The following is a 13695-nucleotide window of genomic DNA, read 5'->3' as shown; positions in this document are numbered from 1 at the left end:
TTCACACCCAGCCTGCTGCAGAGATCACAAGCGCGTGCTCCATCTCTGTATTAATGGGGCAGATCCTCCGCTGGTGCGAAGGGGCCTATTGACTTCACTCGAGCTAAGTCAATCGACGCCAGCGGAGGACCTGGCCTACCATTGCCAAAGCGCTGTGCTGTGGGAATGGAAAGCGTGGTGATTATGCACCTATTCTGTCTCACAAAAAGCTTTCAGGGGTTGCAATTTTCAGGCCATTGTTACTAAGAAGTTAGGAGATAATAGAGGCCCCATTTCTCTGGGAATAACCTGGTATTTTTCTCTTCGGCTGTACAAGGAGAGGAGCATTCTGGGCTCGGTCTGGGCATTACGATGCAAAGCCCGAGGTGAACGCAGGGCTGTGGCTGGGCTCTGACGCACCCTCTGCGTTATAGCAGGGGTGTCAGGATTCTACTCTCCAGAAATCACAGCAAGGGAGAGTGCATGAGCAAAACTGGAGCCAAGCCCAGAACCGACTGGTGTAAACCAGCTTTTTTCCATGGTCTCTCAGGACGGGGCAGGTGGGGAAGAGACACCTGTGAGCAGGTCACTCTGTGCTCCTCACGGTCAAGGAGTTCCAGGTCTGGCCCTGGGAGAGAGCGCTCCATGCCTGGCACGTAGCCAAGCACCTGTTAAAACAGCTGGGTATGGTGAGAGCTGTGTCAGCAGCAGCTCAAGCACACGCCTCTAGCTGCACTTCCACTGCACCGTTTAAAGCAAACAAGGAGACTCCAACACAGAAAAAGGGGTGGGGGGAGGGAGCAGATGCACCTTTGAAGCCTCTGAAATCCAGAGGGATGAAGCAAGGAAACTCAGCGCCACCGTGAAAGACGCAGGCAGGCACTGCGGGCGAGAGAAGGAGACTCACGCAGACGGGGAAGAGCTGTAGGCTGGGAGGGACTGAGGGAGGATGGCTTAAGTGAATTCAGCCAGCAGCAGCCCTGGCTGGAGAGTCAATTCTGGGAAGATAATTTATCTGCTTGCTAAAGCCTCCTCTGGGTCTTGGCTTGTTGCTGGGGCGAGACAGAAGGTACCTGCTCCAGGCAGAGTGGGATCCGTGACTTATTGCTGCAGTTTGCACCGAGGGAGTCACCGGGGTTGTAATGGATGTCTGATGCACGACTCTGTGCAAGAGGGGAAGGGGAAGCCGAAGCCTGGCCCGTCCGAGCTCCTCACAGAATATCTAGTTCTTAAATTATACCCTCTTCTTCTGCCCTCACTGACCCCCATTTTACACCACTGGAGCCACTCACAATTTACACCAGAGAATCAAGCCCCATCAATCATGTTATCACTTCTCTCCAGCCCAGTGTAATTGGTGCCTCTCCCCATCCAACCCATTGAGCCTGGGAACTGCGCTCTTCCCATGCGACCCGATAATCCAGCACGTCCAAGAGATATTTCCCTCCGGTTTGGCCCTGGTGCATTCCTCCGCCCCCCCCCCCCCCCCCCCCCGACAGCTCAGTGTGCTTGGCCCTAGCCTGCGTCTGATGATCACTTCGGGCAAACATTTAAATCTGCTGCTCAGCCAAATACCCAGCATTGCTGAAGGACTTAAAGAACGTCAGTAAATGCCTCATCCTCCTCTGTGTTTGAGATTTTACACAGCATCCCCAGGCCAGATCAGATCCTCTGAATGGGAAGAGCATTTTCCTACCTTTGCCAATCTTATACGGCATTGTCAGTGACGGACTAAACAAATGTGATTCTGTCAGGAGAGCTGTAAAACCAGGATCGCACCCACTTGGGGGGGGGGAGGGGGTTTTAAATCTCACCTGGCAGTTTTTAGCAGAGTAGGAGGCTTACCCCAGGGACCTGGCCAAACCCCAATGCGGAGGATTATGCACTGCCCATCTGAATTCCTACCATTAGTTCAATGGCAGCTGCATTTCCATAAAGGGGCCCTGCAATTTGTGCTCCTGATTCTTCATGGCCTGGTACCTCGTAGTCATTGATCCTGTACGAAGCGGGTGTCACATACCCGCACTGGGTCAAGCAAGCAGAGCGCTGTGATATGGTAGGTTTGACACCCTCTTTGCACAAGTGCAAATGCCGTCACAAGTCACCGTCAGGCCATGGAGTACTGGGTCTCTGGGGGTGTGTGTGTGTGTGTATAATCTATGGGAGTAGACACACAGTCAGCCCTCATACATACCCTCTGCAAACCTACTGCACAACCAAGGGAGTCGCACAGCATGTAACCAGGGCCACACAATATAGTGTGTAAGGCACTTCGGGATCTTTCAGGCTGAGCGGCGCCACTTGAATGTAAGATTATTATTATTACTGAGTCAGCACAGCAGGCGTTTGACATTTCAGATCACAGCTTTCCATAGTAGGCCTTAGTGGGGGAGAGTTTCCCAGGGAAGTGCACAGTCATTTAAAACTAGACCAGACAAACACGAGTAAGTGTCGAGTAGGGACTAATTTTTCATGGGCAGGGAGACGGATGGGGCGTCCTGGCAGGCCTTTTCCAGCTCATATTTCTGTGACGCATCAGAGAGTATCCCAGAGTCCCGTGTGCCCTTTGGGTGTTACGTAGCCATTAATGCACATTTATATATATCTGCTCATGGGGGATTGTTATAGACTGAAGCACATGGGATAACAGCATCAGCTCTGGACTATGGAGCAGGGCTATAGAGCTGGTGTGACAGCCTAAGGATTACTGCTAGCTCCGAGAACACTGTGGCGGTCCTGCCTCCTGCGGGTTGCATTTCTCTGCATCCCCATTGCGTCCTCTGAACAGCTTTGCAACGAGGTGTGCATGGGCTCTGAGAACAGGCTTGCAGAGGGGCGGCACTAGAAATGGTTTGCTTATTCTTAGGCCCCAATTCAGCAAGGTGCCTATGAAGCATGCGAATAGTTCCGTTGACTTCAGCGGTGCTACTCGTGTGCTCCAAGTTAGATCCATCCCTACAGTGGGGAAATTGCTCCACAGCAGGTGACTCCAAGGACAGCCCTGAGGCTTGGGAGCCCTTTGCACTTGATTAGGGACCCAGCAAACCCACAGACGCAGAGCAGTGCAGACCTGTCCATTTGTTAAGGGTTGTCACCACGGTTATGTCTAATGTGCTTTTGTAAAGCAGAATCCGAGATGCAAGTCACTTTAGAACCTGATTATTGGACATCCTCCCCCCCAGCCAAAACCCACCCACCCCAGCATCCCCACGGAGCTCTGTGCAGTGGCCCAGCATCCCCACGGAGCTCTGTGCAGTGGCCCAGCAAGCCTGTGGCTAGGACTGGCCAAGAGGAAATGCATGAGAGCAACATATTTAGTAAGGGAAGTTCTGTCCAAGGAAATGTTACTTGGGTTCAGTTTCCAAGCTCCCTCCCCTCCGTGTCCATATTTCTAACGAGCTCCCTCTCCTTAGCCTGAAGACCAGCCTGCAGAAGAAGCTGAGCCAGGACTCCATGGATTTATCAGGGATTCCCCTGACCATGCGGGATGTCCACCGCATGGCCTATTACCTACAGAACAACGGGAACAACCTCACTGCGGTGGACCTGAGCTTTACCGAGATGACCGACGACATGGTGCGCCTGCTCCTGCCCTTCTTCTGGGCGCTGCCCAATCTCACTCACCTTTCCCTCAACGGCAACCGGCTGACCCGAGCCACCACGAAGGAGCTGACGGACACCATGAAGGACATGAACAAGTTCCCGTGCTTGGCCTGGATAGACCTCGGCAACAATGTGGACGTCTCCTCCATGCCACAGCCTTTGCTGGTGGGCCTGCGCAAGCGCCTCAGCCAGCAGACCACGCTGCCCACCATCTACGAGTCCCTCGACTGTGACGCCGAGTTGTCCGGTGGACACGAGGCCAGCTACCAGGAGGAGGAGGGGTGTGTGGCTGAAGACAAGGACACCCCATGTGACTTCCCCCAACAGTGCTGCGAAAGGTGATTCAGCAGCAGACCTTAGCTGTCGGACTGATGCCGTGGCAAGGAGAGCGCGGAGTACAAACACAATGCAGAAGGCCAGCTTCACCGGCTTCCTTTGGCGCTTCTCTTGCCTTCACTGACATCCCAGACTTGCCGTGTTCTCAGTGAAAGCCTGCCTCCCCCTCCCCCACTGCCAAACCTATCACCCCCATTCCAAATAGGAAGCGGATACTCACAGCGAACCTGGCCTCGGAGCAGGATCTCATTTGAAGATGGGAACTGAGCTGTAGGATTCGGCATATTCCCCAGAGGCTATTGAGGGGAGTGGTGGGGGAGGAAAAACCTAAACAAAAAGCAATGTCTCCTCCTAGGTTATTTCCTTTCTTCCTTTTCCTCCTTGTCCTGTCATTGTTGGGGCCTGAGACCTGGAGTTGTGAGGTGGGAGCTGCCCCAAGGGTCGAGGGTCTGTCGGGCTTTGTTGAATGCATCAGAGACTGGAGTCAGAGCCCAGCAGAGCGTGTCTTCCCCTTGAGCCTGGCTCAATATGTTTTTTTCATTGTGTGATTTGTATTAATGTCCAAACAAAGGGAATTGCAATCAGAGGCCCAACAGAGTGTGCAGGCCGGGGAGGACACGTGACATGGAATTGCAGTGTCAGGATATTTAGGGGCAGGGTATGTGTGTGCATTGGTGGAAGTGTGGTGGGGGTGTTGATTGGGAGGGGCGGGGGACAAGGGGAGGGAATAGCCATTCCTTGTGGATTAACATGATCAGTTTTACAAACTGTGCTTTGTACAAAACCAACAAATCAAAACCAAAAGACAGGAGTGTGTGTGTGTGGGGGGAAGCTCGCGGAAAAGTCCATTATGGTGGGGGCTAGGGGGCGAGATGTGGCAAAGCCGCTGGGCCCGGCCCAAACTGCAGCAGAACTTTGGATTGCTCCTTGTTAGACATGCCGTGCATCTGACCATCTGTAGCCAGGGTTCCTAATACTATAGATATGATGGGAACAGTCGAGTCACCATTACTAACACCATCCAGGAAACCCAACCAGCGATGCAAGATTCCCAGTGTTTTCCACGTTGCCATGCTGTATGTGAACACAATAAACGGTTCTCTTGGACATGAGAGTAAAGCACGAACGCCGCGTGTGAGCATCTGGGTTATTTGTGCCTCTAGCTAGCAGTGCGCTGGCTGCAAAATATAGCCCAGTGATCCTGGCACAATGCCCAGGCAGTGCAAGAGAGGCCCTGGTGGGCACTGCTTACATGAACAGCACCAGTGCAATTCTCTTAGCACACTGCAGCACTTTGGTTCATACTATGGGAGAACCCAGGTTCCCTAATCAGGACTAGGGCCCCATTGTGCAAGATGCCAGTCTCTTGTCTGAACCACTAGACAACACCACCTCTGTTAACATCATGGAACTAATCTACAAGCTCATCTTTCATAGACCTTGAATGGCCTTTCAGCTTGTGTACGCCAGTTTACTTTAACTCAGCATCATTTGTGAGTCAACCAATTTTCTCATAAACCTCAAAAGTAGTCATAGGCATCCAAGTGTAGGGACTTCATGCCCATCACCCAGAAGGGTAACCAGAATCTAATGATCTCTTAGATTTTGTACCTATGTCCTTAAAGCAGGCTAAGGGGAGTCTATCAGGGCTGTTGATACCAGCTCGTTTGGCTGCCTGCATAGAATCAGCATTCTGGACCACATCAATTATCCACTTAGTCTAATTCCTCTCTCCCAGAAGTGGCCACTTAAAGTTCCAGGAGAAGGTGCGTAAATCCTCTAATGCACCTCACCGTGCAATGCTGTGCCAGAGGGGAAATGTCCTCCTGATTCTAGTTGGGTCTTATACTATGAACCAGGAGATCCATGGCGGCAGCGGCAGGCCCAATAGTTCTAGATACTCACACCTCAGTATGGGATTTGTCTGAGCCGGGTCAGAGCGATGTTCGCTCATAGACATGCCCTTGGTTGCTCCGTCAGAGAAATCTGGTGTCTGCCTGTGGCGATCTGGCTGGCCACCCTGCATACAGGTGAGAGCAAAATAGAGAGGGAGCTAATGGCCCAGTAAAGATAAAGGGCCAAATCTTTAGGGGGTTCTGGGGCCCACTGAAACGGGCCCACAAGCTGCTCAGACCCACTTGCTTCTTGTGGGCAGGCTACATTTTATTCCAGACCCATCCACCAACACCCATCCAGTGCCACATCACAGCTCTAACCTCTACTTCTTTCAGCTCCTCTTTGCTAGGGCCCGCAGAGGAAAGGCACTTGGGCAGGCACAGCTCCTGTTCACTCTTCATTCCAGCTCACCTAGCCCTGTCCTCTTCCTCTGAAACACCTCCCTCCAGGCAGGCTGGTCAGTTGAGGGCTAATTAGTTCCTTACCTCCCCAGCCTCTCCCGATTAGCTAATTATTCTATCAGCCATTACTGGGGGAACTAATGGAGGCGACAGTGATCTGAGTGCTGGCCCAGCTGTCAGATATCTGCACTCTGTCACACCCACGCAGAGGGTGACTCACAGCAGAGGCTGGTGTCTTCTGGAAGGTAAGCAGACAGACAGACTCCACCCAGGTTATCCCTTGGCTATGTAACCCAGAGGCACCCCCTGTGAGATGGAGCACACTGGGCAAATTCCTGAGCTCTGTTATGCCAGTGTAGCCTCATCCACTGACACCAGCAGAGTCCCTCTGGATTTACAACGCTGCGGCAGGCTGAGAGCATAAGTACCGACCGGGTCATGAGGAGAGGAGAGAGCATGCCCCACAAAAACACCTCCATGAGCCCTAGGAAGGGGGAGCAGTGCAAAGCCAGGTAAAGACATGCTCAGTGCTGGAGGGGACAGAGGAGCTTACAGGAGCAGGATACCAAAGAAGTAACAAAGTTGCAAATAAGAATTTAGCAACCTACCAAATGGTGTTTGGGTTCAGGCCCAGGTGAAAGCCGGCTCTTCTTGGATCCGGAGCAGTTGGCCCATCTCTGCTGAGCCGAAATGGCGAATCCCGTCCTGAGGATGCCCTCCCTTTTGCACCTTCCCCCTAGGTCCAGGCTATACAATTTTCAGTTTAGAAAGCTGTAGGTGTTCTCACATTGTCTAGGGTGTCAGATCCTTGGAATAGGCCTATGCTATAAAGCACCATACACACCTGTGGCTCTGTAGAAATAATGAGGAACTATTTCCAAGAGGTAAGAACGCAGCGAGCAGCTGGAAGCACCAGCTTGTACAATGTATTTTTATACAATGTACTTCAGAATGGAACCTGTCCAGGTATTTTTCCTACATATAAAACGTTATTTATTTATATTCATTCTTCATAGCAAGTAGTTGGGAGGTATCTGTTTTTCTCCCCGGGCAGGCGTGCTGGTTTCTTATTGTAGGGTTGCTTCTAAAGGCGCCAATTCTACTTCCATTTGTTTCTTTGTATAATAAACAAGGGAGAAAGAAACTAATTGTTTTTGGATGCGGCCTCCCTTCCTGCTCCAGTCAATCACACACATTTAACAGATAGAAGAAGGAAAGTCTAGTCTGACTCTCACAGTCTTGACTGTATCCTCTTGTCATTGCACAGCCATTGATGGCAGCTGCTTGGGAGCCCGGCAATCGGAGCTCTGTCTAGGCAGTAAGGGATGATTCTTAACAGACAAATGGAATTTGTTTTTCTCTGGGATGAAACCAAATATTTGCTCCTTGGCAGAGAACGGATAGGCCAGGCTGATGCTGCATGGAGCTAGGTAGCTATTAAAAATACACTCTGTGCTTTATTAGCCAGGCCGGCTCTTTGGAAAATCAGAAATGCATCAAACATCTTGACTGAAGTGTGAGTCACTGAGGGATATTTTAGTGAACTATTTTGTTCTCCTTCGGGAAACTCAGAAAGGGAAACTTGCAACAAGAGAGACTTAGGTTAGATATTAGGAGACACTTTCTAATTCTAAGGCCAGGACTACACTAACCCCCTAATTCGAACTAAGGTACGCAACTTCAGCTACGTGAATAACGTAGCTGAAGTTCGAAGTACCTTAGTTCGAACTTACCTCGGTCCACACGCGGCAGGCAGGCTCCCCCGTCGACGCCGCGGTACTCCTCTCGTCTAGCTGGAGTACCGCAGTCGACGGCGAGCACTTCCTGGTTCGACTTATCGCGTCCAGACAAGACGAACCCAGAAGTTCGATCGCTCGCCGCCGAACTACCGGGTAAGTGTAGACCTACCCTAAGGCTAGCTAAGAGCTTGACCAGGTTACCTAGGGAGGTCATGCATTCCCCAGCATTTGGAGGTTTTTAAGAAGAGGCTAGACAAACACCTGTCAGGGATGGTCTAGGTATGTTTGGTCCTCAGCACACAGTCTGGACTAGATGATCTCTCCCAGACCCTTCTAGCCCTACATTTCCATGAGTTTATTAACTGAGATCAGAATCTGATCCAGTTTATGCTTGTGCAAATCCTCACTATGGCATTGTATGTTCACATGACACCCAGCTTTTGTATGTGTCATAGGGCTGGTGGAGAAAAAGTGCCTTGTGGCCCACAGAGAGGGAAGAGGCCTATTGCAGCCAGTAATCCACCCAGTCACTTCTCTGTTTAGACAGCATTGTTCCTTCCAATCCCTTTCTAATGCTTTGCCCATGCCTAATTTCAGTGTCCTGCTGTGAACTAAATAGGGGTGTGGATAGTGCAGTGATGGGAGGCATATGAGACCCTAGATAGATTGAAACCGCATGGGCCAAATTCATGCCTGGTGTAACTCCACTAAAGTCCATGGAGTCACACACAGATGGGAGGGGCAGGGAAGAGACAAACCAGCTTCATCTCCCTTTCTGGTCCAACCAATCAGCTTCCTGGCAGGAATATAGGGTTAGCGTGGCTCCCACTTCCTTGCCATGCATGATTGTTCTCTCTGAAACCCCACCTGTTTTCACAGAGGCCAGTGCCAGTTTGCTGCCGTTTCTGAAGCAATTCTAGTTCTACACTTCACCATCCCTTCCATTTTGGGAAGGGCAGTGATGCCCTTTGTCCTACCCCAGTTGCCCCCTTTTTTGTGCATTGCAGTGGCTGGAGATTCAGCCCAAGGGCTGTCAAGAATTCACAGAGGCCATCACAGCACATACCAGGCCTAAAGAGGGGAGGGGATAACAGGAGTGGAGGAGAGCACATCTGAGTACTTAGTGGAGTTCAGCTGGGAACTGGACTGCTTCTGCTCCTTGAAGACAGATGATCCCATCACACCCACCAAAACATGGACTTTGTCTGGGCGGCTTCCATTCCAAGCTCTGCCTTAGACCTGCTATGTCATCTGGGGCAAGTCACTTTCCCTCTCTGTGCCTCCGTTCCCTTTCCACCATTATCTTGCCTATGTAGACTATACTCCCTTCGGGGCAGGGTCTGTCTCATGCTATATGTCTGTGCAATGCCTAACACAACGGGATTCTGATCTCAGGAAGGCCCTCTTGGCTCTACTGTAATACAAATAAAAATAATTGGTCCATGGCCCTCATCACTAGTAACGCACAGTCCATAGACTGTGGCACACTTTCTGTGTAATAGATATTTATAGCCACAATACAAAAAATATTACCAAGGGACAAAATGTAGCCAATTGTGAAATAGAATGACATGATTTAAATAGATTCCACTGACTGTAAACGAGGGCTGTGAGCACAGTCTAGAATTAGTATATGGTTTTCCACAGGTTTTATAAAGTCCCAGAGAGACAGCAATTGGGCTGAAGTAAAGCATGGTTACCTACCCTGTGGTTCTTCAAGATGGTGCAGTCCAGGCAGATCCCAGCACATGCCCTCCATTCCCACTTCTCAGAGCCCTTAGCTACCACAGACATCAAATTGCAAAGGAATTGAGGGTATGTCTATGCTACAGCAGCAAAGCTGAGTCCTACATCCATGGAAGGGGGTTTTATGACACTGTAGTTAATCCACCTCTCCAAAAGGCGGTAGCTAGGTTGACAGAAGAATTCTTCCCTCAACCTAGCTGCATCTACAGTGGGGATTAGGCTTACCTAACTATCCTGCACAGAGTGTGAAATTTCTCACAACCATGAGTGAGGTAGCTAGGTGGTAGGTCTAATTTTTAGGTGTAGACTAGGCCTCAGGGAGGGGTGTAACTGCTCCATCCTTTATGCCCTTGTCTAGGAGCCTCAAGAGGCAAAGGGCAAACATGTGGCCCCAACTGGGCGTTGCTATTCAAAAGTCTCTGGTCTTGCACATCTAGTGTGGAATCCACACTGACACATACCCCAAGAAGAACATAAGATCTGATCTTCCCCTGGTATTTCAGTTCTCTATAATTGATGCTGTGAATGATCTGTTTGCCTGAGGCAGAATATATTCCAAAGAGACATCACAGTTTAAAGGATAATTGCCAAGGAATTGTTCAGGGTTTGGAAGGGGGAATCTTTGTGAGCCCAATGTTCAGGCACAGGCTTCTCTTTCACAGCATCCCAGCAGGACATTGGAGGCCTCGAAACAGCACTTGCAGTGGATGCCGAAAATAGGAATTTGGGAGCTTGTGTCCTAAACTAGACAGAGAATTTGAAAACTGAGCTTCTTGTGTTAACTGTTGGTAAATGGAACGAAATCTAGTCGGTAACATTTCAATCTCTTAGGGAATCAGATATCCAGGCTTTGTTGGTATTTTCCCCATTTGCCTGTGTACCAATGCAATAGCAATATGGGATGAAGGGATCTAGTATCCTGTCTCCAATAGAACAGACATTTAACGTGGAGGGGTCAGATCCATGCTACCAACTGACCCCTCTGTCTATTGGGAAACACACAGAGGGGAGGAGAAATGTGACAGGGCAGCCTGCCATTATATAGAGTAACTGAGGAGGGAGGCAGAGAGTCACGCATAAGAAGTTAGGGATGGAAGAGATAGACAGAAAACATCCAGGGCAGAACTCTTCCCCTGCCAGTACATTTGCTTGCGCTTTGTCTAGTCCAGAGAGCAATGAAGGCCTCCAGCACTTGCAAGCCATGCAAATAGGCTTTCACCGGTTCCCTTGGAAGCCTAAGCCACAGCCTAAATACCCTGCAGTGTCTAGGCTTTTTTCCTGCTATTTACCCTACGTTTCCCTTTCACCCTTAGATTATTTAGGGTGGAACATGCAGGCATAAACTCTCTCCATGATTCATGTTTACACCATTCCAATAGTTCTATATGCTTCTATTCCCTGCTCTTCACCTCTGCTAGGCTTCTGCTTTTCCATTGTATTGCATATTCAGACTTCGTGAATCTCCTGAGTGCATTGGAATAGAACCATGGCAAATTTGGTCCATTAACTAATTATAAGCTTAAGAAAAATAAAGCAACACATCCTAACAGATACCTAGAAAAGGCCCTACCTCCCCATACATCTATTGCCTCTCTTCCCAAACTCCTACGTCCTTCCACCACCCCCAAACCCATTCACTAGCAAGATGCAAATAAACAAAACTCAGCTCTGAGTGACACCGCTACATCCTAGACTGGACTGGACTGAGTCCTATCTACCTTAGACCATGTCTACACGTACAGCGCTGCAGCATGTGGTGAAGATGCTCTCTGCAGACAGGAGAGAGCTCTCCCGTCGGCATTGCAAAACCACCTCTGCGAGCGGCACAAGCTCTCCCACTGACAGCGCTGTGCACATAAGCTCTTATGCTGGCGTAACTTAAGTCGTTCAGAGCGGTGGTTTATTCACACACCCCGAGCGACATGAGTTATACCGGCATAAACTGTAGTATCAACGTAGCCTGAGATACTTAGCTGACCCTTGCTATGGTAGCACTGGAATACATTGTGGTTGTCAATGTATTTAGCCTCACAACACCCCTGTGGGACAGGGCGGTGCTATTAGCCCCATTTTTCAGTGTGCCACACAGGGGTTAAGTGACTTGCCTAAGGTCCCACAGGGGCCAAGCAGGGACTTGAATACAGGTCTCCCAAGTCCCAGGTTAGTGCCCTAACCACTGGCTAATCCTTCCTCGTTCGAGTGAGCTGCTGGATTCAGTTATAATCAGGACCATCACTAGTCTTACAGGTGATATTTCCTCTGCCCCCACCTCCAAACCGAAGACCTAACTAAGTTAGCCAAAGTTTCAGGAGTGCTCAGCTAGGCAGGAAGGGGAAGGAAGGTAATTGGTTTGCACCCATCTCTATGAAGAACCTACTCATCTCTCTCCAACCGTTCTTTACCCGCTGGAACTGCTGGCATTTTCATCTCTCATTCTCATGCTTTGTGAAGTAACTATTAAAAAGCGTGACGGGAAACAGCCTAAACAAGCTCCTTTTTGCGTGTGCCAAACAACACTGAAGGAGTCATTTAATTCCATCTGCTCAGAGACTCAATTGTAGCCCTCGCTGTGTTACTTTAAACACACACACACACACACACACACACACACACAGACTGAGACCACCACGTTCCCTCCCAGCCACCTGGCCTTCCAATGGAAACACACCTGTACGTTCAGGGAACTGGTAGCTAGGATATCAACTGCAGAGCAGCTGCTGCTTTTGGGGAAGCCCCAGCGTCTCTGCTCAGTGGAAGCCAGAACGCCAGGGGAAGGCCTGGCTCCAAGTGTTTTACCTCCAAAGGAGGGTGCTGCGGAAGCTTGGAACCCGAACATCCGTGATTGAAGCCCAGCTTTCTAAAGACTAAAGGGACTTTAGACTTGGAATAGGCAACTCCTGCAAATCATTTCAGGCCATGTTGCACCTGCCCATTGCTACTGTGCTTTACTCAGACCTACAGGTATATAGCAGATGCCAAAGCCTGCATGGACAGGGTGCTACATGCACAGTTACTTTGCAGCACCGGGGCTCCTGGCTAGTTAGAATATTGGCCCTAGCGGTACCTAGCCTCTAAAGCAACTTCACATTTTCATGGCTAGTCAGTACAGCTCCTCGGAGGAGGCATAAGCATGATGTGTCAGGGTGGAGAACCAGATGCGTGGGGAAGATACCAGCAGCGAGGAGGCTGTTGTGTTTGCCATATCCCCCCTACACATTTCTGCAACTGGGGCTTGAATCAGAGCTCAGAACTAGAAGGGAGCTCTGTTCCAGACAACCCAGAAGGGACAAATCAGCCCTATCCCTGACTCCCTCTGAGGCCCCTTCTGCCTCAGTTGCCTTCTCTGTAAAATGGGGATAATTGTATCTGGTTATGTCACAGGGGCATTGTAGGAGGATTAGTTAGATAGTTAACTGTTGTTCAGTCTCTTTTATACGGTATCCTTCAGACATTAGCTGACTGTGAGCTGATGGCTGGACCTGGCAGAGAGAACTTAGTTAACTGCACAGCTCTTCTAAGAACACGAGATCCCCCGAAGAAGGGGCCTGTTTACATGTGATGCAGCTGAAAAGCAAGTTATGGCAAACAAAACAAAACCAAACACAGTTCCCACACCCCTCCCTTGGAATGATGTGTAAGGAAAAGAAACAGCAGCTGGTTGGCCTGCAGGCTATGTTGGATTCTGAAATGCTAGGTTAATTTCACAATGAGCAAACCTCAAAAGGTCTGGAGAAGCCTCCGAGTATCTGTGCATTATCATCTAAGCAGCTCAAACGTTTTGGGGGCCACTAGGTCTAAATTGCTAGTAAGGTGGCCTTGATCTAAGCTGGATTGAACTCAGATATTCTAACATCTACTGGCCACCATGACCACTGGAAGGGCACTCAACCCCTATCTACGTCCCTAGCAGCAAAGGACAAGGTGCCAGGAAACGCAGCAGGCACCTAAATCTCTAGGAAGCGGTCAGTGCCCACTCTCTGCCAGGACATCTCTTC

General features: G+C 49.9%; 1 protein-coding gene across 1 annotated transcript in view; it reads left to right on the top strand.

Moving 5' to 3' along the window:
• Nucleotides 1-3924, top strand: part of LRRC75B (leucine rich repeat containing 75B) — a 33398-nt gene extending 29474 nt beyond the window's left edge. The window contains exon 4 of the mRNA XM_065417965.1: nucleotides 3393-3924. Coding sequence (XP_065274037.1) covers nucleotides 3393-3924 — 532 coding nt within the window. The remainder of the gene's footprint in view (nucleotides 1-3392) is intronic.
• The last annotated feature ends 9771 nt before the right edge of the window (nucleotides 3925-13695 follow it).

The sequence above is a fragment of the Emys orbicularis genome, chromosome 16, assembly GCF_028017835.1.
Source record: "Emys orbicularis isolate rEmyOrb1 chromosome 16, rEmyOrb1.hap1, whole genome shotgun sequence".
Taxonomy (NCBI): Eukaryota; Metazoa; Chordata; order Testudines; family Emydidae; genus Emys; species Emys orbicularis.
Note: the sequence above shows the minus strand (reverse complement) of the source record. Positions and strands in the feature narration are given on the sequence as shown.